Here is a 24,341-nt window from a genome sequence, read left to right on the forward strand (position 1 = left end):
TTCTTCTTTTTCTTCTTCTTTTCTTCTTTTTCCTCTTCCTCTTCCTCCCTTCCCCTCTTTTCTCTAATACACGATTTGAGAACAGGATAGAGTTGATTAGAAAAATTAAAAAGCTAGCAGGGAAATGCCCATACACTACATTCATATTTTACTATGATTAACATTCTATATTAAAATGATCCATGCATTACAGTCAACAAATCAATGGCAATTCAGTCCACAGTTATTTACGTTTGTTTGTTTGTTTGTTTGTTTGTGTGTTTTGGGATTTTGCTTTTACTTTTTGAGACAAGGTTTCTCTGTGTAGCTCTGGATGTCCTGGAACTTGCTGTGTAGACCAGACTGGCATTAAACTTAGAGATCTGCCTGCCTCTGCCCTCCAAGTACTAGGATTAAAGGACCACCCTCAAGGACTCAGCCTCACCTTAAAGTGTAACTCACTTTCCCTGAATGCTGTTTTCTGTTACAGGTTAGCTGGTGATGTTTAATTGTCCTGTCTCCTTGGGTTAGTCTTGGCTGTGACAAGTTTTTTAAAAATGTTTTTAACCTTTATTTTTATGTGTATGAGTATTCTACCTATATGTGTGTCTGTACACCAGTTGTGTGTTGGACATCCTGGGACTGGAGTTACAGACAGTTGTGAGCTGGGAATTAAACCATGATCTCTGGAAGAACAACCAGTGCTCTTAACTTCTAAGCCACCTCTCTAGCCCCCCGGTTATAACGGGGTCTCAAACTAACCCAGGATAGTTTCTGTGTAGCTAAGGCTGGTACTGATTTTCTTGTCACTGTTTCCCAACTTCTAGAATCACAGGTGTGCAGTATGCCTGGCTTCCTCTTCCTGTTGATCCACTGTGTGACTTTGATGGTCAGGATGTTGTAGCCCCTCTCTTGAGATTTGCTAGATGCTTCCCTGTAGGTCCTTGAGAAGAAAAGGACAGAGGAGAAGGTGTTTTCCCCTCATGGTATAGCAAGGTCCCCACAAACTCTTTGTGAACAATCTGTGTCATATGTTTAAAGTGGCTTCAAATACACTGTGTAGTCAAGGAAGACCTTGAACTTCTGATTCTCCTGCCTCTAACTCCTGGGTGTTGGGATTAAAACTGTGTGCTTCTATTGTCTGTCTGTCTGTTTGTTTGTTTTGTGGTCTAGGAATTGAACAAAGAGCTTCATATATGCTAAGTGAGTGTCAACTAAGCTATATTCCTAGCTCTTCTTTTCCTGTTCCAAACAGCCATACTACAGGCCAATTGCCTTGAACACCAGCACCCTGTGTACAGAGATTATAGGCAAGGGCCACAAAGCCTGGGCACTGGGCAAGTGGGGCCAGATTGCATCCTAGGTCCAATCCCCAATTTGCTCAGTCTTAGCACTTTCCCTTCTTGAGGATCTCGATAGAGATATGGGGGTACATTCTGTGCCCCCTTCTTGGCTTTGTGATGCGATCTTTCCTACACCATTACTGGTATGATCTATGGAACCTCCTGCTTCTATGAGTATAAACATTTTAGTTCATGACTGTAGTGAATGGTTCTCATGTTTTGATCAGGAATCTGCATGTGAATGCTGAAGGTCCTGTTCCCCAATTGGTTCTTGATCGATCAATAAAGATGCTAGTGGCTAATGGCTGGGTGGAAAAGGCAGAACTTTCAGGTTCTCCTAGGCAGGGTATGGGACACAGGAGGAGGAAAGAGAATTTTCCATGCTTCAAAGGGAGAGAGAACTATCAGCCATGTGAGATCTCAGGTGGAGTGGCTGTAGTGACTATTCCTGGTTGTCAACTTGACTATATCTGAAATGAACTACAATCCAGAATTAGAAGGCTCACCTGTGGCCCTAATCTGAAGGCTGAGAGATACAAGTTTCTGATCTGAATCTTGGCGTGGAGATCTTGAGGCATAGTGGCTATGAATCCCAGAAGACTAAGATAGGAAGATCTATGAGTTCAAGGTCATCTGGGATTAAAGGTGTGGTGGCACACACCTTTAATCTGGGCCACACCTTTTGCTGGAGACCTATATAAGGACATTGGAAGAAGGAAGGCTCGCTCTGCTTTGCCTGCTTGCCCTGTGGAACTGAGCAACTGCTGGATCCTTGGACTTCCGTTCACAGCTGCTGCTGACCCTTGTTGGGAGTTGATCTACAGACTGTAAGTCATCAATAAATTCCTTTACTACATAGAGACTACCATAAGTTCTGTGACTCTAGAGAACCCTGACTAATACAGTGGCCAATTGGCCACTTCATGGACTGAGCCTGGGGTAGCAGGTAGGAGATTAGAAACAACTAAACTAAGGGCAGATTTAGAATGCTGAACAAGGAGTAAAGAGAAGGGCTTTGGGAGCTGTGGGAGGCTTAGAAGAGCCCAGCCACTGAGCTGTAAGACAGGTTAAAAGTAAATAAGTGTGTGTGTGTGAGTGTGTGTGTGTGTGTGTGTGTGTGTGTGTGTGTGTGAGCTGTGGGAGGCTTAGAAGAGCCCAGCCACTGAGCTGTAAGACAGGTTAAAAGTGAATAAGTGTGTGTGTGTGTGTGAGTGTGTGTGTGTGTGTATATATCTTTTATCTGTGGATACAAGTGAACCAGGACAGTGGACTGTCTGGAGCTTAAAGTGGGGTAGTAGTAACTACACACTACACATGACAATGTGTGTGTGTGTGTGTGTGTGTGTGTGTATCCACACTTGACTCAAACAAAGCCCAGATGTGAGTTTTAGGACAATACTGAAACTAGAGAATGTCTCTGACAGGCTGAAATGAAAGAAGATATAAACAAGAAGACAGATATTTCATGTGTACACTTAGAAAGCTTGCCATTTCGAGGACAGCAGTTCTGCCCCTACCACTGGTGTAACGACTATCAAAATCCAGAAATGGAAAAAGAGCAGCCCTCAAATTCACAGGGCAGCAATCAACCCTAGGCAGTCAGAGGAAGATTAGAAACACAGGAAAAAGCTGGAAGACTCACATTTCCAATTTTGTAATTTTTGCGTAAATCTTTAGGAGCCCACAGTTTGACATAGGCATTTAAACAGACAGAGCAGTGGAAAAGAACAGAGGTGAAGGAGCGAGCCCACATAGAGACACCGATCACAAAGATGATGCCAATCAGAGACGCCAATCACAGAGATGCCTATCTGTTTATTGACACGGGTGCCAGGAGCACTCTCTGGAAATGGAAGGGTCTCTTCATCAAATGGTGCTGGGACAACAAGATCCCTCATGCACAGAGATGAAGCCTCTTACCCACCTCACACCATGTAGAAGTTAACAGGAGCCAGATGTTGGGGTGCACGCCTGCCATCCTAGCTCTTGGAAGTGAGGTAGAAAGATTGTAAGGTCAACTTGGAACATAAAAACTTTTCTATAAAAAAACAAAACCAATCAAACAACAACAACCAATACTGCCCCACACAACCCAGAACTACCTTGGTTTTGGGCAATGGATTCTTAGGGTATATTTTCCTCAAGCCTGAGAAACAAGCAAGCAAGCAAGCAAGCAAGCAAGCAAGCAAGCAAGCAAGCAAGTAACAGTAGATGAATTAGACTTTGTTAAATGGTGGTGTTTCTCAGTGGTTAAGAGCTTGTAAAGGCCTGAACAGACAATTCTATGGTTAAGAGCACATGTAGCTTCTAGGAACTGAGTTCTGTTCCCAGCATCCACACAAGTAGTTCACAACTGCCTATAATTCTACCTCCAGAAGACCTAATGGCTCTCACCTCCAAGAGGACCTGAACAGACAAACATGCACAAATACACATAGCTGTTTTGAAAATTTTTAAAAATTCATAACTCAAAAATAAAAGGGGGAGTTGGCTAGAGAGGTGGCTTGGCAGCTAAGGGGTGGATAGCTCTTGTAGAGGGCACACACACACATTCATACACACACACTCACATACACACACTCACACATATATTCACACATACTCACACACACACTCACACAAATTCACACATAATCGTACACATTCACAAAATCTATCACATACACATACATTCACACACACATTCTCTCTCTCTCTCTCTCTCTCTCTCTCTCTCTCTCTCTTACACACACACACACACACACACACACACACACACACACACACACTCACATTCATGATACACAGATGCCAGTGAAGATGCGGGAAGATGCTTGGTATTATCTATCACTCAGGAAACACAATACAAGCCACCTAAGATTCTTCCTCATCTGAACAGGAATGGCTATCTTAACAAGGGATGGACTAGTAAGATGACTCGGTATGTGATAGTATGAGCACTAAGATCAACAATTAAGAAGTGGACCTCACGAAACTTAAAATATTCTTTAAGGCGAAGAGGCAAAGAGGCAGCCTGCAGAATGGGAAAAGATTTTTCTCTTTTTCTAAACTCCACACCCAATAGATGTCTAATACCTGAAATATATAAAGAACTTGTGGGGCAGTGATGTGCACGCCTTTAATCCCAGCACTTGGGATGCAGAGGCAGGCGGATTTCTGAGTTAGAGGCCAGCCTGGTCTACAGAGTGAGTTCCAGGACAGCCAGGGCTACACAGAGAAACCCTTTCTTGGAAAAAAAAACCTATATATACATACATATATGTATATATACACACACATATTAATATATATAAACAAATTAGATATAAAAATAACCCAATTAAAAATGGGGTACATATCTAAACAGATAATTTTCAATAGAGGAATCTCAAATGTCTAAAAAACACTAAAAAATGTTCAAAATCCTTGGCCATCAGGGTAATGCAAATCAAAACTACTTTGAGATTCCATTTTAGTAAAACTGGCAGAATGGCTAAGATCAATAACACAGGACTGTCTGATATTTCTCACTATTTGACTGAAGTCAGACATCTCATGACACCATCACAGATGTGACTCAGACATAGTCATGTCTTATCAAAGGCCTGTCACTTCAGTTCCTGGTGCTTGATGCTTGATAAGAGGCCTTCAGCCTCCCAGAGAAGTTCCTCTGTCCGCCCCTCACTACCAAGCACTTAGCCATGCACCTAGGAGAGTGAAACTTCATCTGATTTCTTAACAGAATTTTAATCACTGATTCTCTTATCTGTGACTACATTGACTCATAGGCTTCTATTTTAGTCAATGAATCTCCACGTCTTTCTCTTCCTCAGTTCCTATTTGCTATGCGAGGTTCTGACAGGGACTCCAGGGCCTCCTGAAAGCTGGCTTCTGTCTTTAGGCTCTTGCTCCATCTCTTTTGCATTATCTAATTATGGAAAATAATTTCAGGACCTCTTGTACTTCCTCTAATCCAGAATCCTTCCACTGGCAAAGGATGTTTAGAAACCCCCATCTGGGGATGGATGCTGAATGTAGTTCTCAGAGTGTCTACACTTTTGTCCCTTCTCAGGGACAAAGTTAGGGATTACACACAATGTGTGTGCAAACTCAGACACTTGCATGTGCTTATGCAGTGCACATGGGTACACATACTGTCATGTGATCTCTTTCTTTGGGGAGATTTAAACAAACAAACAATCTCCTCTTTATAAAAGCTCTAATGACAAAATCAAGGTGTAATTCCAAAGTCAAACTTGGGAAACTGTGAGGCAAGTGGACTATGCTATCAGACAGAAGAACTAGTAAGGTTGAGCAGGCTAAAAAAACCCGGGGAATCTCAGAATTGAGAATGGCAGGCATGAAGCCAGCTTCCTGCCAAACTACGTGATCTAGAACACATAACCACGACAGCCCACTGAGAGGACTGTGACACTCAGTCAGGCAGCATAAAAACTTGGAGTTCTCCATGCTAATGAGTTACCTAAATAGGTCTAGAATGTTCAGCCAATGAGCTTCCCTTCCTGGGTGTTCCTTCCTACAAAAGGTATTTAATTCCTGGTTCACCCTTCCTAAGGAATATGCATTTACCTCCAACATCAGATAAAACAGTTTGGACAAGCAAGGACCATCTCTTTCATCAAAGATGGCCATGGGGTGGTGGGGCGGGGTGCTTCATTGCAAAGAGCCCCACATAGATCTCCCCCAAAAGGCCTTCTCTCTTCAAAACCCTCTGTACTCTTGGCATTCACTTGGAACCAAACTGGATTCCACCCCAGTCCTGGGCTCAGTCATCCCCTTCCTGCCTGATGCATAGATACCTGAGAGGACATGTGGAACCCCGTTCCCAACTCCTGGTGATATACAGGAGGCCAGGAACCACACCAACTGTCTTAGACTCCACTGTTTCTCATCAGGGGAAACACAGACTGGTTCCCCTATTATAGACTGTGTTCTTCCCCTGAGCGTCTTGCTGGTGGTGCTCAGGCATGCCAGCACCGAGGCAGACAGGCAGCCCAACAAGGAACAAAGTATTTCTTGGATTTACAGAATATGGATAAGGGATTACTTATAGGAGAGTGGGTAACCCCAAAGCAATTGCACCATCTAACAGCCTCACCTCAACATGGACAAAGACTCTCCCTCCCCCCACTTAACCTCTCACACTCTATATACATTTGTACCTCCCCAGTTCATGAGGTTTAGTGCATTTAGGGCATGACTGATATCTAATGACCCTCACCATCCCTTTCTCTTCCTCTTCCTCTTCTTCCTTCCACTTCTCTCCTCTTTTTCTTCTTCCACGTCCTCCTCCTCCTTCTCCTCCTCCTCCTGTTTTGTTTTTTGAGACAGGGTTTCTCTGTGTACCCCTGGCTGTCCTGGAACTCACAGAGATCCACCTGCCTCTGCCTCCCAAGTGCTGGGATCAGCTGTCTAGCCACCACTCTCTGGCCTCTCCCTCTTTTCTATGAAGGAATCAACAGACAGCAAGCTGTTCTGATGAAGATGGTAACTGTCATGCTGCAGGATAGCACTCTACAACACATCCCTATGTGTGCACTCATGATCACACACCCACACCTCATACTATATGTTTCTATAGCTACAATGAAAACTGCAAGCTCTTGGTTACAGTTCTCTCCCAATGTTTATTGATCACACAGGTTTATTCCTTTGTATCTCAGGCTGCTGGTCTACATTGCCTCCCTGCCATTCTCCAGGCAAAGAAGAGAGCAAAGGTCATGCACTGGGTTGGCCTGGGTCTCTAGCAGCCCTGATTCTGCCTTCCAGTCTCTGGGTAGCCCTGCCTTCTCTCTCCATGGAGGGGAACAAAGGCTCAGAGTGAGGTTATCAGCCAAAGTCTCTCTCATGTAGAGGGTCTGCCTTTCCTGGTTCACTCAATTTATGCTAGCTCACTCCTAGGAACTTCTACCACATGCCTGGGAGGTGCCTAGCCTTGTGCCTAGGCAGCTAGCTGTCCCAGAGAGCTGGTCACAGCCTCCTCCCTGGTCTGACATGCCCTCTGCTGGTGACACCAAGAACTGTGACATGAGGATCCAAGCCAGGCTTTGCAGATGGTTGGTTGTAGCTGACATAGGAAAGCCCCAGGGTTCTGCAAATGCAGGCACATACAAAAGCAGCCTACACTTATATTTCCACAATAACTGGGAAATAAACTTGGAAGTCAATACCATTTCCTAGCACTAGCTGTAAGGATTATACATCTTCTTGGTTGTGTGGTTTCTTTGGGCCATCAATTATTTTCAGTTATGAAAGTTGACATTTAAAGATATGTTCATTTCCAGAACTTCCTTGATGTGGAACTGGACTGCGTCCTCTTACCATCTTCTCTCTGGGGTAGAACTTTATCTTTGGATTCCAGGGTTACTAGCGGAGACGCTGATAACACATTCTCTCAGAATCGGACATGCTGAAAAATCCTTGCTTTTTCTGAATTTTGTTGTGAGCCAGGATCTTTCTGTGTAGTCCAGATCTCAACCCTCTTCCAGGATTCCATGCATGGGACACCACTTTCACCTCCTTAGATTAGCTACTGGCGGAACCAATCAGAATTCTTGGGAGTACTAGGATCCACAGTCCCTGATTCAGTGGTGCATGCTGGTGCTAACCCCTCTGGGCCCTCCACGGTTGGAGCCTCTTGTGTGTGCTTAGGACATCTCTAAATCTCTCTGCTATCTTTAGACCTCTGCATTTCTGTCTTGTCAGCTTTGTTGAAAGAGGTGGGAGCATTTTGTTAGAGGGTGGGCTGTCCTGAGCTGCCCAAGGAGTCCAGACGAGTAAGTCTCTGAGATGTGCAGAGAGCAGGGCAGGACGGTCCTCAGAGAAACCCAAGAAGTGTCAGTGGGGACCAAGCTGGTGATGGACTATTGAGGACTGTAAATTCCTGACCTGCAGGACAGAGGAGCCAGGTGGTGGGGCGGATAGCTGAGGCAGAACAATGGTCATCCCTGGCCCCAGAGCGGGATCTTCTGAGGAGTGTCTGCTTGCCCTCCTCTGCATGTGTTGCCCCTCAGCTGATGAAACGTTCTATGAAGGGCTCAGCTTATCAGATGTCTGATAAGCAGCTCCTCTGCCCCCCCCACATACACACACACCAGGAGACCTGGGCAGATATGGCCTGAAGGTCACACTGCAAGATTTATCAGTAGATAATTTGTTTTTCTGATGGGTCAGCAGGGCCCGTTGTACCAGGACATTTGGTACTGATCTCTTCCAAAATTAGCTGATTGCTGTTTCGACAAGGGGCCTCATGTGATCCTCTCTAGTAGAAAGCTGACCCCAACCCCTAGGACTCAGAGAACTCAAGATGAACGACGCTGTTACCCAGTGTGTTTTGATCCTTTTGGGATAGCTCACCAACACCATCATCTCCTGTCCCGTCTCACCCTTGGGAAATAAATGCATTAGAGTGTGTCAACATGTTATGCTAGGGTGACACTGAGCTAAGAGCCTTCTTGAGACCTCCTCTATATCTCTGGGACAGGATCCCCATCTCAACAGTCTGGAAGGAGCACCAGCACAGTGATGCAGAGCACTGAACTGAGAGATGTCCTCAGTATGTGGCACTCTGTCCATGGCAGAGGCCCCAAGACACAGAGCAGACCTGGTGGAGCCAGAGCAGAGTATCATCCTGAGCAGAGCAGAGCAGAGCAGCAGCATGATCTTGGGGGCCACATCTGCCCAGGTCTCCTGATGTAAAGGGCTGTTTATGGGACATCTGATAGGCTGAGCCTTTCCTTGGCATTTCAACAGCTGAGGAGCAAGACCCAAAGAGGGGGCAAATCTGAGAAGAGGCTACCAGCCTCCCCTCAGAAGATACACCTTCCCAGGGAGGGCTGGGGATGACCACCTGCCCATCCACCCCAGTGCCCGACTCTCCCGTCCTGGGTCCAGAGCGGTTGGATCTCAGAACTCTGCCTTCCATAGCCTAGTTACCAAGACTCCATGCAGGGTGTGTGTGTGTGTTTGGAGGTGGTGGTGCTGGTCCTCTGGTTGTACACTCAACCTTATGACCTGTGGGTATCAGAAAGGCATCTTGGGTGGTGGGGAAACATGTTACATGGAGGCCTTTGATCTAAATCATCATTTCCTTTGTGTCTGGATTGGCGGGTGTTGTGTCCCTCCTCTCATGCACTCTGGTTTGGAAAAATAAAAAGGCAGAGGACAGGAGTCCAAGAAGAGAGGAGCAGAGACAGCCAAGGTAAAGTCCTTTTCCAGAGCCTTGGTGTCTGTATGTCACCCTGAAGCAAGCTGGTGACTTTTGTAACCCGGTGCACCAAGACCCCAGACTCCTGGGATAAACCTGCCCTCCATCTCACGGGCCCTGGTTCCATTCTGGACTTGATATTCTTCTGCTAACCCCAGTCCAGCCCTGTTTCCCAGCTGTGCTCTTCACTGCTTCCAGATGCTGAAGCTGCTGCTGCTGCTGGCACTGCCCCTCCTGGCACGTCTGGTGTCCGCGGCCCCTCGTGAGTTGTCTTGAGCCTTCCCTGTCTCTCTCCCTGACCATCACAAGCCACAGGAATGGGGGAGTCTGGGGAATCCCAGGGACAGCTCCAACTCAGGAAGGGCAAGGCAGAGCATGGAGGTTGCTTCTTGTCTTTCTCCAGGCCCAGCCAAGCAGCGAGTGGGCATCGTGGGAGGACATGAGGCTTCTGAGAGTAAGTGGCCCTGGCAGGTGAGCCTGAGATTTAAATTAAACTACTGGATACATTTCTGCGGTGGCTCCCTCATCCACCCACAGTGGGTGCTCACAGCAGCACACTGTGTAGGACCGTGAGTCGCCCTGGGCCTGGCATGTGGGATGGGGTCAAGATTATTCCCAGCATTCCCAGTGTCCTGAGGATGTTCCCATCCAGGCCGGAGCTTTCCAAGCATGATTATACTCTTCTAGGCACATCAAAAGCCCAGAGCTCTTCCGGGTGCAGCTTCGTGAGCAGTATCTATACTATGGGGACCAGCTACTGCCTGTGAACCGGATCGTTGTGCACCCCCACTATTACACAGCTGAGGGTGGGGCAGACATCGCCCTGCTGGAGCTTGAGGTCCCTGTGAATGTCTCCATCCATATCCACCCCATATCTCTGCCCCCTGCCTCGGAGACCTTCCCCTCAGGGACATCGTGTTGGGTGACAGGATGGGGCGACATTGATAATGACGGTACGTGGCAAGGATAGCTGCCAGTTAGGCAGGGACTAAGTCTCATCCAAACCCAACATTGGAGGATGGCAGGGATTCCAACAGCTGGCCAGAGATGGTTACTGATGAGTTTTCCCCACCCCAGAGCCTCTCCCGCCACCTTATCCCCTGAAGCAAGTGAAGGTCCCCATTGTGGAAAACAGCCTGTGTGATCGGAAGTACCACACTGGCCTCTACACGGGAGATGATTTTCCCATCGTCCATGATGGCATGCTGTGTGCTGGAAATACCAGGAAAGACTCCTGCCAGGTAGGTCCTGTGTTCCCACTGTACCCTACCCCATCTGCTCTCCATTTGGTGTGCTCACCCCTGTCCTCCTCAGGGCGACTCAGGGGGACCGCTGGTCTGCAAAGTGAAGGGTACCTGGCTGCAGGCAGGCGTGGTGAGCTGGGGTGAGGGCTGCGCACAGCCCAACAGGCCTGGCATCTACACCCGGGTTACGTACTACGTGGACTGGATCCATCGCTATGTCCCTGAGCATTCCTGAGACCCAGCCAGGGTCAGGGAAGGACCAGGCCCCTGCTGTCTTTAACTCACTGCTCCCTGCCCAAGTGGAAACCTTACCTTCCTTGTCCTCTGCCTCCCCTGTCTTCTGGGTGTCCCTCTGAGCCCCCACCCTGTTCTACCTTGAGTCCCTAACCACTTTTGTCCCACTTTGCTTCCCACCACATAATAGCTGCATTGTGTGGCTCCCTCCCTTCTGTGGCTCATTAAAGTACTTGAAAACAGCTATTGGGGTTGTGCCAAGAGTTCAAGGTCATCCTTGTCTATGTATTGAGTTTGAGGCCAGTCTGGGATATGTGAGGCACTATCCCAAGACCATAAAGATCAAAAATAAGCTCATACAGCGGCACATCTGCCTTCTAAAGTCACACAGCAGCACATCTGGCTGCTCCAGTGGACTTTGCTTTGGGTATTCTCATTTGAGCCTCTTGACCTCTGGGTGTTCATGGCTGTTCCTGCACACACATATGCCTGTATCTGGAACTTTCTGCTGAAGGAAGCTGTTGGCCCATGAGTGGGACCCACTGGAGTGCCCATTCCCCGTTTGTTGGAATGTCACCTATGTTCCATAATCATTCCACAGCAACCTGCCTCTTTGTCTCCTGTCTTCTTTCAGCCATTCTGTATTGGAGATGACATCTGATGAGGGTGACATCTACATTTTACAATTACTGCTGAGCGTTGACCTTTCCCTTTCTTGGATGGAGCCCTCATCCTTGATGGGAAATTAGGCCAGTTGTCCCACCCAGCGCTAGGTGTCATCTGTGTGTGTGTGTGTGTGTGTGTGTGTGTGTATGTCACACTCTTAACCACTGAACCATCTCTTGAGTTCCTTAGTTTTCATTTTTAATGTCAAACATAACAGGTCTATCCCTTACAAAAATAAAAGGTGAAGGAATTCAGTCCCTTGCCCACTCATCTCACTCTCAGGGTCACTGTGGATCTGATAGGTGGCAACACTCTGATAAGGGCATTCAGCAATCCTTTAGTGAAGATGGGGGGAGGGGAGGATGAGAAGATGGGGGAGGGGAGGAGGGGAGGATGCAGAGTTGGGGATGGACTAGGATCTGCAGTGAGCCGCTCAGCTCAGCCTAGCCCAGCCCAGCCCAGCCCAGCCCAGCCCAGCTCAGCCCAGCCCAGCCCAGCCCAGGCCAGCCCAGTCTAGCCCAGCTCAGCTCAGCCCAGCTCAGCTCAGCCCAGTTTAGCCCAGCTCAGCCTAGCTCAGCCCAGCTCAGTCCAGCTCAGCTGTCAGGTGACAGATAAAAGCAGTCATTGGCTTCATCTCTGACATGGGCTACAGGGGCCAGGCCTAGCTGAGAGCTTTCAGTGGGCAACATCTAAACCCACTGTCTCAGCCAGAGGCCAGTACCCAGGTGGGAATGCTACTTTAGCAGATACAGCCCTAAGCTCTGGCTCTCCTTGCGGGTCTGAGTTACAGGAGACTCTAGCAGCCCTCTCCGTCTCCCTCTCCCTCCCTTCCCTTCCCCCTCCCCCTTCCCCCTCTTTCTCTCTCTCTTTCCTCTGTGTGTGTGTGTGTGTGTGTGTAGTGTCTCCAGGACCACCACTTGCTCTTGCTTTTCTGTCAGGTAGAAACAAGAATCCACTCCTGACATGCATGGATGCAGTTTTAGTCTGGGTAGCTGACCTGGCATGAGTGTGTGTGAGATGTCCTCAAAGAGGGTTGGCCCCTCTGTGAAACCTTGGAGTCTGAGAATCTGGAGACTGGGAGAAGAGACTCACCAGTGTGTGTGTGAGAGAGAGGAGGGGGGAGAGGGAAGAGGGAGAAAGGGAGAGAGGGAGAGGAGAAAGAGAAAGAGAGAAAGAGAGAGAGAGAGAGACAGGCAGGCAGACAGACAGACAGACAGACAGACAGACACTAGGTCTCCCAATTCCCAAAAGCAAAGCAAAAAGAGGTGGTCCTGAAGTTCTCTTCTATGGGGACCTGGAGAGAGTTCAGAAGGTCAAGATTTGGGGTGGGGGGGCATCTGAACCCATGAAAACCCTAGTGACATCGGGCTCTTGGGTTGGTTGGGATGGCGTGTAAAAACACTGCCTGCCATATGTTGGGGTGAATTGGCAGGCGGGTCCCATGTTCCCAACAGTCCCCTCTCAGGTGTACAGCTACCTAAGGGGGGCCGATAGTGTATTTGTCTGTCTCTAAGTCAAACATTCCGCATGCACCCTTGTACTGTGGGGCAGGTGGGCAGAAAGCAGGCAGAATTTACCTTGTGTTGTCACATCCTGAGGAAGCAGAGAACAGCTGTCTACTGACGCTTTCCCCTTATCTAAGAGGGGGTTCCTGACCTGGAAAGTGTCAGTGGGACCATCCAATCCTGGGTCTGTGATTCGGAGCTGTGAAAAGTTCCTGGTTCTGGCCACACCTAAGGCCAGCAGATCTCATTATGCTCCAGACAGCCAGCAGCCCTGTGCAGGCAGCAAGATCCGACTATTTATCTGGGGTGGAGTTAGGAGACCCAGGGCTAGAGATGAGAACAGGGGCACAGAGGACCGATGTCCTCAAAGAGGGCTGGCCCCTCTGAGAAGCCGTGGAGTCTGAGAATCTGGAGACTGGGAGAAGAGAATCTCCGGTTGGGGTTTGGACAGCTGGGTTTCATTCTGTCCCTGCTGTGTTCTGTGTCACTTGTCCCCTACTGCCAAGGCTGGGTGTAGCCTTCAAGTGAGACAAATGAAGTTGACAGCCCCTCCCTGTGCTGTGCAACAGGATCAGGTGAGGAGCCTGTATCCTCCTCCTTCCTACCTTGCAGCAGATGTGAGGCCAGCCCTATCCAACCCTATACTGGCAGGCCCAGGGCTGGGCAGGGGGACGGGGTGGTCTTGCCTCTGCTGTGGGAAGACACCATGGCTCTGGGGCCTTACTGTGGCATCCTACTGCTTCTGGCTGTTTCTGGTGAGTGAACTGGCTTGGGGTTGGTGTAGCACTGTATGTGTATCTTGCCCTGGGGTGGTAGGAGCCTGCTTCCCCCACCCCCACCCCCGTGCCTTGCCATGCATTTACCTTATTTTCCACTCTGGGCTGAGAGCTCTGAGAAATCTGGGAGCCATGTAAGAGGGATCTGGGTACCTTGAAGTTTGGGCTTAGGCAAGCAAAAGCCAAGTTCTTCATGTGGGCCTCTGCTTTGTCTGGGCTCCTCAGTTGGGGAGCTTGGCCATCATGGCTGGAGAAGACAGAGGCTTGGGTGTATGTGTGGGGACACCTCCAGGACCAGATCCTGGAAGGACCCACCTCAAGGAGGACCTAGATATTGTGAAGGGCTGGGACTGGCCCAACACTCACTGCCTCCCAGCTGTTATTTATGGCTCATGGCTGGCCCCACCTTACCCTGAGATTGGGATGGCAGCTGACCAGGCCACAACCACCCAGCTGGCCCCACCCAGCTGGGCCCCACCTACCTGGCTAGATCCTAGCTTTGGCTGCCCAGGATGGGAGCATCTACCTTAGGGCCACCTTGGGACCTTGCAGAAGGCAGTGCTTAGGCCCACAGGACCAGAGTCACACTCCCATGGGCAGCTCCCCTAATCCTTCTGTCTCCATCCTTCAGGTATCTCCCAAGAAGCTCTACAGTCAGGTACGTCTCCAACAGATATTTCAGGGTTAGAGACCAGTCCTGGCAGGCAGACCGGAGAGGCGCAGTGCCTGTGGTGGGAGAGTGGCCTGGCCCAGGGGGCTATGTACTTACTCGCCACAGGTGTCTCTGGTACCATGGCTGATGGGGCTGCTTTTGTTCTCTTGTGCAGCCTGCTGGCTCTCACAGTCGATCCCTTCTTTTGCTCTTGGGAAAGAGACTCAAGGCATCTTATTAGACTTACACAGTGTTCTGGGTGGGAAAGATGTGACCTCCTCCTTTTCTTTTTATCAGTGTGAACCCAATTTCTGGTTTCATTCTGTTGTACACATTAAGAGGGAAGCTCTCCCCTGTGGGCGATCTCTAGATTTTTGTGAGAAAAGAAGTTGAGGTGAAATTTACATCAAATTTACCCACGATACACTGTAGCATTTGGTGACATTTAACACATCTCCAGTGTTTTGTGATATCACATCTATCTAGTTCCAAACATCCTTCTAAAAAGGAAACCCCATACTAGGAGGGTACTCCCCACCCTCAGCCTCCTGGGGCTTCACAGCTCCCATCACCTCAGCCCTTCCTCATGCCTTTAATTCCAGGCAGTAAGCCACTTGCCCAGCTCCACTGAGCATCTTTCTAAGGAGCCTGCTATGTCCTCTGGGGCAGTGTTCACAAGCCAAGATCCATGAACTTAACTGCTTCCAGGCCAGCAGTTCCCAACCTGTGGGTTGAGACCCCTAGGGGAGGTCAAACCCTTTCACAGGAGCCCCCTAATATAATTTGCATATCAAATATTTATACTGTGATTCATAATAGCAAAGCTACAGTTATGAGGTAGCAACATAAATAATTTTATGGTTGGAGGATTGCCACAACATGAGGAATTGTATTTAATGAGTCCCAGCATTAGGAAGGTTAAAAACCAGTTTTAGGGCATGCACCCACAACACTTCTGGAGACCAGAGGATGGGGAGCAAAGACATCTGTAGATTCCTCAAGAAGCTAGGGCTTCCAAGATGGGAGTCACGGAGGGCTCCTAGAGAAAGGGTATGAGTAGAATGCTGGTCTCTAGATTCCCTTGCCAACAGTGCCTCCTCTGGATCAGGGTGTGGCCAGCCCCAGGTTTCACACGAAGGAAGTCGAATCGTGGGAGGGCACACGGCCCCAGCTGGCACGTGGCCATGGCAGGCTAGCCTCCGTCTGCACAACGTGCACGTGTGTGGAGGGTCCCTGCTCAGTCCAGAATGGGTGCTCACAGCAGCCCACTGCTTCACTGGGTGAGTTACCTCATGAAGCCTGACTACCTGGACTTATGGGGCAGTGACAGCAAACAGGACCTTGCTTAGCCCGTGACTCACCCTTGAGTCCAAGGTTTCCTCTTCAATAGAGAAAACTGCATTATGGTCCACCCACCTGCAATGGTAGTGTGCAGCCCCACGAGGGGCAGGGCCCCCTTTCCCACATCTGCCACGGGAGGCTTCAGTGTGATGCTGGCCACCCATCTAGCTTTTATCTTGAAGCATCCTAAAGCAGCCCAAAGCCCTTCCACTTGTCCTGCATACTTCTGGAACTGCCTTTCCTGGTTTTAGGAGGGTTTCTTGTCCCCAGGGTGCCAGACACCTTCCAGCCAGTGGCGGCAGGACCACAGACTGCTGTCTTTGGGCCCTTAACTGTGAGGCACTGCCCGGTTCAGGCTTCATGTACACAGTAGCTGTTTCTGTGCCTAGTACTGAGGACAGATGGGACATCGGTGTGGGGGGGTATTGTTGGTGGTCACTGTTGGAGGGGGACACTCACATCTCTCCCTGCCTCCCAGGTCTCTGAACTCATCTGATTACCAGGTGCACTTGGGAGAGCTGACAATCACACTGTCTCCCCATTTCTCCACTGTAAAGCAGATCATCATGTACTCCAGCTCCCCAGGACCACCAGGGTCCAGTGGGGACATTGCCTTGGTGCAGTTGGCCACCCCGGTGGCCCTTTCCAGCCAGGTCCAGCCTGTGTGCCTCCCAGAGGCCTCAGCTGACTTCTACCCTGGGATGCAGTGCTGGGTGACTGGCTGGGGCTATACACAGGAGGGAGGTAAGGAGCCCCTTCTGAAATCCTCCTCCATGGGGATAAGGGAAGGTAAGGGGGGGCCACCTGGGGAAAAGCGGGAGCCACTGGTGCCACCACTTGCTCCTAGTGGCCACACCTATCCCTCCTAAAGGCCAACCACTTATTGGCCTCCACCAAGATCCACGCCTGACCCACAGACGGGAGCCAAGGCCAGCATGGTGGGAGGCGAACCACATGAGGGATGTGCCTGCCGGGTGTTCACTCTCAGCAGTGTGAGGCTGGTCACTTAACCTCCTCCTGAATCTTCCTCTCAGAGCCTCTGAAGCCTCCATACAACCTTCAGGAGGCCAAAGTCTCTGTGGTGGATACAGAAACCTGCAGCCAGGCTTACAACAGCCCCAATGGCAGCCTCATCCAGCCAGACATGCTATGTGCCCAGGGCCCTGGGGATGCCTGCCAGGTGAGCTGGCTGGGAACTGGAGGAATGGTACACCATGACACATGGCGAGAACTCCAGCTCCTTAGAATCCCATCCTTGTTCTGACCTTTTATCCTGCAGGATGATTCTGGAGGGCCACTAGTCTGCCAGGTGGCTGGGACCTGGCAGCAGGCCGGCGTTGTCAGCTGGGGTGAGGGTTGTGGCCGCCCTGACCGCCCTGGCGTCTATGCTCGGGTTACTACCTATGTAAATTGGATCCACCACCACATCCCGGAAGCAGGGGTCTCAGGAATGCAAGAGGTTTCCTCGACTCCTCTCCTGGCTGGCCTCTTCTTGCCAAGCCTCTTCCTGCTGCTGGTCTCTGGAGTCCTGATGGTCAAGTACTGGCTGGGTTCTCCCTCCCACCCAGCCTCAGAGCTCTGACTGAGGCACCACAACCCAAGTGTCTTTCTTAAATAAGTTAGTGTTTATTCAGCTTTGCTTTGCCCCTCCCCCCTTAGCTTTGACTTAGGAAGCCAAGTTTTCTGCATCAGATTATTGCAACATTTAACCTGAATTTGTAGAACGGATGACATAAAGCAAATGGATGTCAAATGAACGCTGAGCCCAACAGCCTGGGATGGAGGGGAAGCCCCAACTCGGTTGGGACTGTGACGTCTTATTGCATGGGCCAGTACTCCTTGGTGATGTGGCCCTTCCTTGCAGGGTCACTGCGAAGTTTCTAAACCACCTAAGAGGATGGAATGGAGGGAGGGGTACTGTGAGAGAGAAGGATGCTGAGTGATTGATGGACAGGAACAAGACCGTGAACAAAGGTGACACTGGCTGTGGTGGCTGCAGGACCCAACGTCTACCAGGGCACAAGGGGCTCAAGCATGTACTCCCTACTGGAAACCTGTGTGTCACATAGATGGAGCTGTGGTGCCTTCCTGCCCATGAGGAATTTCTGGTCCTTCCCAGGACACAGCCTCTCCTCCTGAGACTGATGGCCTGGTCCTGGTACAACTTCTGGTGGTGGTTAAAACTCAGGAACCCAACCTGAATCACCACGAGGGAGGCTCGTGGGGCCCGAGGCTGCTCCTGTGTCACGGTGCAGAGACAGAACGTCTGCTGCCTCTCCTGGGATGGTGTTTCCCCGTCCCTCTGCCTTAGTGGGGCCTAAGCCAGGGTCCACTCATGGCCCTGACTGGGGCTACCACCCTGCAGGGAGCCAACAACCTCAATGCCGAAGCCCTGTGGACACACAGCCCAATCTACACAGGCTCATCTCCACTGTCATCTGGAGCAGGAGTGGCTGGGGGAGACCCTGGTTTCCTCAAGGGGGTCTGGGGCACAGTGAGGTATAGTCCTTGCTCCTTCTCTGGGGGGTCACCAGAGGGCATAGAAAGTTCAGTTTCTAGGATTAGAGGCACTATAGCCCCCAAAGAGGAAACTCTGGGTTCCAGGGTCACACTTTGGTCACTGTCCAAGAAAGAGTCTCCGCCAGGTCCGCCCATGTCCAAAGGCTCAAAGGCAAAGTTCGGGACAGTCAGATGCTCTGCCCGGCAAGAGGCCTGGCCCCAGCGCTCACCCTTGGCTACAGGGTCCCCTCCAGTGCCTGGGCCCTCTGTAGATTCTGGGCAGTCCCTGTGGAGGGCAGCCTCACAGGACGGGGTTCGGCGCCTCAGGGTAGTGTTGCCTCCTTCGGCTGCAGGGGGGCGGGAAGAGCCCTCATCCTCAGTGGGAGGTTCAATAGAGATGCAGGGAGGGCTCATCTTCTTCTTCCTCCGTGCCCCAAGAGCCGGTTCAAGCTCTGAGGCCCGGGCCCTCACTTCCCCGGACTCTAGGTGGCTATCTCCATTATCCAGTTCCACTGAGGACCACCGCTGTGCATCTGGTCGACCTGGTTTGTCCAGGAAGCTCTGAGCATCTACACTGCAGAACCTGTGTGGGTCCCGCCCACTGCCCACTGTGCCTTTCGCAGGAGAGGCTGTTGGGGAGGCCTCCGGGCTGTGGGGCTCAGTAGCCGGCCAGGGGTGGGCTGAGCTGGTGATGTGGCTGACCTCCTCATCTGCCGGGTCTGCAGCTTCAGTGTCATCTCCTCCCAGGGCAGGAGGACGGCTGGAGATGCAGCGCTGCCCAAAAGTGTGCTTGCGGGTACGGACGCTGGCAGGCCGTGGGGAGCACGGAGGGGACTGCAGGGCACCCAGAGGTGCCTGGCTTATGGAAATATTTTCAGCAGGCTCTGGGATGCTGTCTTCTCCAGTGTCATCTACCTGCCCTTCCAGGGACTCGGTGTGCATGGCCTCCTAAAACGGCATGGAGGCCCAAGTCAAAGGCCCTGTCTAGCACCCAGCAGTCAGACTCCTGCCCTCCCATCTGGGCCCCGGGGAAGGGCAGGGCTGGCAATACTGGCAGTCCTGGTGGCTCAGGACTAGGTGGGACTGGGAGCTTCCGAGGTGAACAACCCAGACTTTGACCCACTGACCGATGAGATGCCAGAGGATGAATCTGCTACATTATGGGCAAACGGAGAAGCCTGGGGGTTGAGCTCCTAAAGACAGTCTTCCAGGGCCTGGGGACACTTAAAGGGCCCAGGTCACCTCCTCAGTCTTGAGCCCCACAGCCAACCTGGTACCCCAAGAACAGGAAGTTCCCAAGAGCTTCCATATTGTACGAGGTTCTTGTGTCAGGTAGCGGTAACTGGGGGTTGGGGGGAAAGGTTAGGCAGAGACTATGGACCAGGCTGGGTGATGCAGGCACATCAGCCACTTTGGGGTTTGAGGTCTCTGCCTAAGGAGACTCGAGTCCTGTGAGGGGCTAAGCTACCACAGCTGGCCTTGATAGATTATGTTGAACCATCTGGTTGAGGACTTGAGACCCACTGTCTCAGGAGAGACGGAAAACTCCAAGTCCAAGAATATCTGTAGCATCTACATGGGCCTCAGGCATGCTAACCCTCTGATTGTGGAAAAGGAGCCCCGGGGAGCCCCCAAAGCCCATGAGATGATGAAGGTTTCCCTTACCTGTCTGCAGAGTATCCGCGAGAGGCTCAGAGAGCGGGGTGTACCCCGGGGTGAAAGGGCACAAAGGGGGTCACTGACCCTGGCTGGGGAGGATGCAGCTGATGGGACCTGGAAGGAGGTACGGGGCTCCAGGGGTGGCGAGTGAGCAGAGGCGATGGGGCCTAGGGCAGGGATGCATCTGAACTGTGTGGCCTGAGGCCTGTGGTCCCCATCTTTGCCTCCCACCCTCCCTGCCACGCTGCCCAATTTCCTATCCGCCCATCCTCCCTGCCCAGACCCATTTCCCTGCTGCCCCTGGCAGATGCTACCCTATACCCGAAGAGATGTTACCTGTGTAGGTCTCCATCTCCACTTCCTGCAGTGGGTGGGAATGTGGGGCAGCCGCAGGAGCCACCGGCCGGAACATGTAGCTGTCATTGGGCAGCGAGAGCATCCTGGACACAGATACTTTGCGCACGACCAGGAGATTCGGGGTGTCTGGCTGGACACCTTGGCTTTCCTATGGTGACGGAGGCTGCTTATCAGCTCAGCAGCACCCCCCCACCCCCAGAAACCCTGGCACAATCCTAGGTCCCCGAGAAGCCTTACCTGTGCTGCAGATGGGGGCTGGGCTGTGGACCCTTGCGCCATCTCCAGCTCAATCTCGGCATCCATCTCCGCGTCCTCGCGGGCCTCCTTGTTGCTCTCCTCCAGGTGCTTCATGAGCACGGCCACCACCACGTTGACCAGCACGAACTGGGCAACCAGCACGAAGGTGACAAAGTAGACAGGCGAGAGCGCGGGCAGGTAGCTGAGGCAGTGCTTGTCCTCTCGGGTGCACTCCCGGAGAGTGTCCTAGGGTGGGCAGCGGATCACAGCTCTGTGTTCCCCTTCTGTCGGAGCCAGGGAAGGGGTGGGGAGGAGCAGCCTCACAATTACCTTCATGATCCCGTTCCAGTTGTCCCCAGTGGACACTCGGAACAACGTGAGGAAGGCCATGCCAAAGTTGGTGAAGGTAGCGTGCCTGCTCAGGCCCTCACAGGGATTATCCTCGCTGCATTCTGCAAGGGAGAGTCCCCACACGTTCAGAGCACTCCTGTCTCAGTGGGACTGGACAAGGTCAGCACACACACCCCATGCTGGGGTGGCTGGGACCTGGGGCTCAGGCCTCTGTCCTACACTGAACCTGTCCTCGGCAGATAGCACTGTCGGACCTTCTAAGCACTCCCAAGCCCTAGGCCTGGCCTCTCTGCTCGTGGATGGTAGATGGCAAGCAGTGGGGTTCTCTGGGGAACAAGGTGGCCTGGCTGTCAAGCCTGGATACCGGATCTACCATGGGGAACTCGGAGGCAGGGAAGAAAGGATTTGTAAGAATTTGTTGTGACTGTGTATAATGCCTGGGTAGGAGCCATGCCTGGACTTAGCTGTCTGGGCAGGAAGACAACAGGCTGTGACAACCTGCATGTCCTCTGTCCAGCTGGGGTCCATGAAGATCCTCAGAGTTAGGGGAAGGATCTAGTAGAGTTGGAGAGAGTCCCCAACATGCCCTCACCTAGATGAGATAAGCTCGCAGACTTGCTTTAGGTAACAATACAGAAAACATATCGCTGACATTTCCTGGGACAACGTTCAGGGTGAGGCACGGGTACGAGCTAGTGTGTGCATGTCTTCCAAGGTACACATTTGCCCTGGGTCATGGCCCTGCCTGGCTGGCTGAGTATGGACATGTGCACCATAGATGCGGGGACGTGTCCCTGAGTGGACATGTCTGTGTACACAGGCGTGAGTACGTGTACCCACTCTAAGCGCTGGGCTGGTGAGCTTAGAGTGAACAGGCTGACTGTGGACACACTTAAGAGGCTCGTGGTCTACCTGGCACCTAGGTCGGTACTCTAGACTCTCCATCAACCTGTGGGGAGGTGAGGTGGGGCTGCATATCCCCCCCCCACTTTGGGAGAGGCACAGAGTGGCCACACTCACCTAGCCTCCCAAACAGCTCCACTCCCAGGGCAGCATAGATAAAAAACAGGAGCATGAAAAGAAGACCAAGGTTCCCTACCTACACAAGAGAGAAGCAGAACAATATCAGGCCCGTGCTGGCCTGCTCCGCCCTGCCCCAGCGCTCCCAGCCCTGGGAAGAGGGGCCAGCTACAGCTCCACTTAAGCCCCTTGGCCTTCCTAGAGCATTACCGACACTCAGAGAGCTCCATTCTGGCCCAGCACCCCTCTGCAAGCCAGCCTCTGCCCCTCCCTGGTTCTCAGGGCATATTCAGTTCTTTCAATTGCCCCTGGGAGCTCTTCTACCCTTTAGCTGACCCCCAAGACTTAGGGGATCAGGCCTACCCACGTAGAGGCCACCTCAGGCTTAAGAGTCCCCACACTTGGCTGGTGCACTAGCAGGGATCTTGTACAACTACCCATGAGCCTCTGCCAGCCCCAGCACCTGCCCACACCACACTCCTGAATCTGCTCCGGCTCTTATTCAGGGCATCACGCAGGCCTCCCTCACCAACCCCATGGACAGTAAACATGGTGCCAAGTCACCCAGGTGGGACTCAAAATGCTGCTTAGGCCAGCATGTATCAGGCAAGGGGGAGACAGGCAGTCCAGACGGTTGGAGAGTGGGCAAATGTGTATAAGGGATCATAGTAGACAGAGATGGGGGTGGTCCTAGTAAGTGAGTGGGGAGCTGGATGAAGAAGAACATGCTGAATTTATGGTCTGTCTGCCGGAGGTTACGGGTACAGGTGCAGGGGTGGCCAGGCAGAAGGATGGGCTGTGGAGAGTGTGGGAATGTCTTCCAGTGTGTCCCCACCTGGTGCAGATGGACCGGAACACTGCAGGTGTATCCTGCAAGTCCGGGGATAGGGAGGTCCAGGCAGGGCTGGAGGTACAGAAAGGCAGGGCTGAAGGTACAAAAAGGCAGGAGCCTGGTTTACACGGGCTCAGAGCCACCGCCGGAGACCTCTTGTCCATTGGCAAGCTCACCTGGGACCTGGCTGGCCTGGCTGTGGTCCCTTACCTCCCATGTGCACCAGCTGGGCAGGCACCGGTCCCTAATGCTCTTGCCTAGAGCCTGAAGCTCAGGCGGAGTGCCATCTCCGACCTCTTCCAGATCAGCTGAGCCAAACAGTTGGGCATGACCCTGGCCTCAGGACAGAGCAAGCAAGCAAGCAAGGGACATGTGCCAAGCCCTCCCAGAAGCCTGTCCCCTGAAGGCTTGTGGTGGCCTTCAGGGGTGCTGGACCCCAACCTACCTGAGGCAGAGCTTGAACCACAGTATCCAGCAGGGCGCGCATGCCTGTGGCCATCTTCAGTAGCTTCAGCACTAGAGTAGGAGGTAAATGTCAGCAGGGCCAAGCTGACCCAAAAGCTCAGGGCACCCTATACTCCCATCCCTTCGCTTTCTAGCTACAGACCACAGTCCCCCTCTGGCTGCAGACATCCCAGGTATCTGCTGAGAATGGAGCCATCTGTAGCCCATCCTACCAGGTCTGGGGACTACTGACAGCTTAGGTAGACTCCGGACAGAATGTGCAGAGGCCACCTACCACGGGCGATACGAAGCACACGCATGATGCGGATGATGGTGGGGTTGATGGGAAGGGCAGCGTTCATCTCAATCTCCTCCAGCGCAATGCCCATGATGGACAGGAGGACAATGGCCAAGTCCAGCTGGTTCCACCTGGCCAGCCATGGGGGAAGCTTAGTGTGGCCATGGCTTGGAGTAGCTTCAGCTCAGCCAAGACACACCCCAAAGGGAAAAGAGCCTTCTCCCTACCACCTGCAGCCTGTGTGGCCCCAACCTGCCCTGCGTCCAAGACCACACACCTGTCCTTGAAGAACCTTCGGAACCCAAAGGCCACCAGCTTCAGTGCGGCCTCGAAGACGAAGACGATGGTAAAGACGTAGTTGCAGTACTTGAGGGCTTCGTCCAGTGACTGAGGGGAGAAGAGGGGCTGGCTGAGGTGCCATGTGGCTCCTAGCTGCCCTATCTCCTTGCTCCCTCAGGGCCAACTTCAGGATACCTGTGGCATGCCTGAAGCCATCACCTGATGAACCTGTGAGAAGGCTGAGGATGTTAGGCAAAAGGGACCAGGATGTTCCCTGTCCTCACAGAGAGATATGGCATGTTCCAAAGGCCGAGTGCATACTCCATCAAGAGGTTCTGCTGTAGGGAGCCGGCACTCCCCAAAAGGTGCAGAGAGAAGCCCCTCAGGATATATGTGGAGGGTCATGAAAAGCACAATGG

General features: G+C 51.8%; 3 protein-coding genes across 9 annotated transcripts in view; 2 read left to right on the plus strand and 1 right to left on the minus strand.

Moving 5' to 3' along the window:
* The first annotated feature begins 8,990 nt into the window (after positions 1-8,990).
* Positions 8,991-11,250, plus strand: LOC116077537 (tryptase beta-2). The gene is made up of 7 exons (XM_031352146.1): positions 8,991-9,006; positions 9,479-9,522; positions 9,727-9,790; positions 9,932-10,097; positions 10,216-10,481; positions 10,606-10,769; positions 10,843-11,250. Exons 3-7 carry the CDS (start codon positions 9,727-9,729, stop codon positions 11,005-11,007), a joined length of 825 nt encoding a protein of 274 aa, XP_031208006.1. The 5' UTR covers positions 8,991-9,006; positions 9,479-9,522; the 3' UTR covers positions 11,008-11,250.
* Positions 11,251-12,212: 962 nt separating this feature from the next.
* Positions 12,213-17,703, plus strand: Tpsg1 (tryptase gamma 1). Of its 3 annotated transcripts, XM_031350690.1 has the most exons (6): positions 13,884-13,932; positions 14,585-14,611; positions 15,714-15,885; positions 16,425-16,690; positions 16,981-17,126; positions 17,226-17,528. In XM_031350690.1, the coding sequence occupies exons 1-6, from the start codon at positions 13,884-13,886 to the stop codon at positions 17,526-17,528; spliced, it is 963 nt and encodes a 320-aa protein (XP_031206550.1). The 3 variants fall into 3 exon arrangements, with proteins under 3 accessions (XP_031206551.1, XP_031206549.1, XP_031206550.1); XM_031350689.1 differs by lacking the exon at positions 14,585-14,611 and having other exon boundaries at positions 13,795-13,932; positions 17,226-17,703; XM_031350691.1 differs by lacking the exons at positions 13,884-13,932; positions 14,585-14,611; positions 15,714-15,885 and adding an exon at positions 12,213-12,397 and having other exon boundaries at positions 17,226-17,703.
* The window catches only part of Cacna1h (calcium voltage-gated channel subunit alpha1 H), a 58,655-nt gene continuing 51,864 nt past the window's right edge, over positions 17,551-24,341 (minus strand). For 3 of the 5 annotated variants that reach the window (XM_031350684.1, XM_031350683.1, XM_031350687.1), the window contains 10 exons: positions 24,118-24,150; positions 23,921-24,030; positions 23,641-23,774; positions 23,347-23,417; positions 22,070-22,148; positions 21,029-21,150; positions 20,699-20,944; positions 20,441-20,609; positions 20,111-20,271; positions 17,551-19,393 (listed from right to left, as the gene is read on the minus strand). In XM_031350684.1, the coding sequence (XP_031206544.1) occupies positions 18,359-19,393; positions 20,111-20,271; positions 20,441-20,609; positions 20,699-20,944; positions 21,029-21,150; positions 22,070-22,148; positions 23,347-23,417; positions 23,641-23,774; positions 23,921-24,030; positions 24,118-24,150 (2,160 nt within the window). In that variant the 3' untranslated portion in view covers positions 17,551-18,358. The remainder of the gene's footprint in view (positions 19,394-20,110; positions 20,272-20,440; positions 20,610-20,698; positions 20,945-21,028; positions 21,151-22,069; positions 22,149-23,346; positions 23,418-23,640; positions 23,775-23,920; positions 24,031-24,117; positions 24,151-24,341) is intronic. The other 2 variants (XM_031350686.1, XM_031350685.1) reach the window with 1 other exon arrangement.

Source organism: Mastomys coucha, unplaced genomic scaffold (assembly GCF_008632895.1).
Source record: "Mastomys coucha isolate ucsf_1 unplaced genomic scaffold, UCSF_Mcou_1 pScaffold5, whole genome shotgun sequence".
NCBI classification, from domain to species: Eukaryota; Metazoa; Chordata; class Mammalia; order Rodentia; family Muridae; genus Mastomys; species Mastomys coucha.

Excerpts from the sequence above, each read along its gene's own strand:
- LOC116077537 (XM_031352146.1), top strand. The coding sequence starts at position 9,727 with ATGCTGAAGCTGCTGCTGCTGCTGGCACTGCCCCTCCTGGCACGTCTG. Across the intron at positions 9,791-9,931 it reads TCTGGTGTCCGCGGCCCCTC|GCCCAGCCAAGCAGCGAGTG; the intron begins GTGAGTTGTCTT and ends GTCTTTCTCCAG. Across the intron at positions 10,770-10,842 it reads CCAGGAAAGACTCCTGCCAG|GGCGACTCAGGGGGACCGCT; the intron begins GTAGGTCCTGTG and ends TGTCCTCCTCAG.
- Tpsg1 (XM_031350690.1), top strand. The coding sequence starts at position 13,884 with ATGGCTCTGGGGCCTTACTGTGGCATCCTACTGCTTCTGGCTGTTTCT. Across the intron at positions 13,933-14,584 it reads ACTGCTTCTGGCTGTTTCTG|GTATCTCCCAAGAAGCTCTA; the intron begins GTGAGTGAACTG and ends TCCATCCTTCAG. Across the intron at positions 15,886-16,424 it reads GCAGCCCACTGCTTCACTGG|GTCTCTGAACTCATCTGATT; the intron begins GTGAGTTACCTC and ends CCTGCCTCCCAG.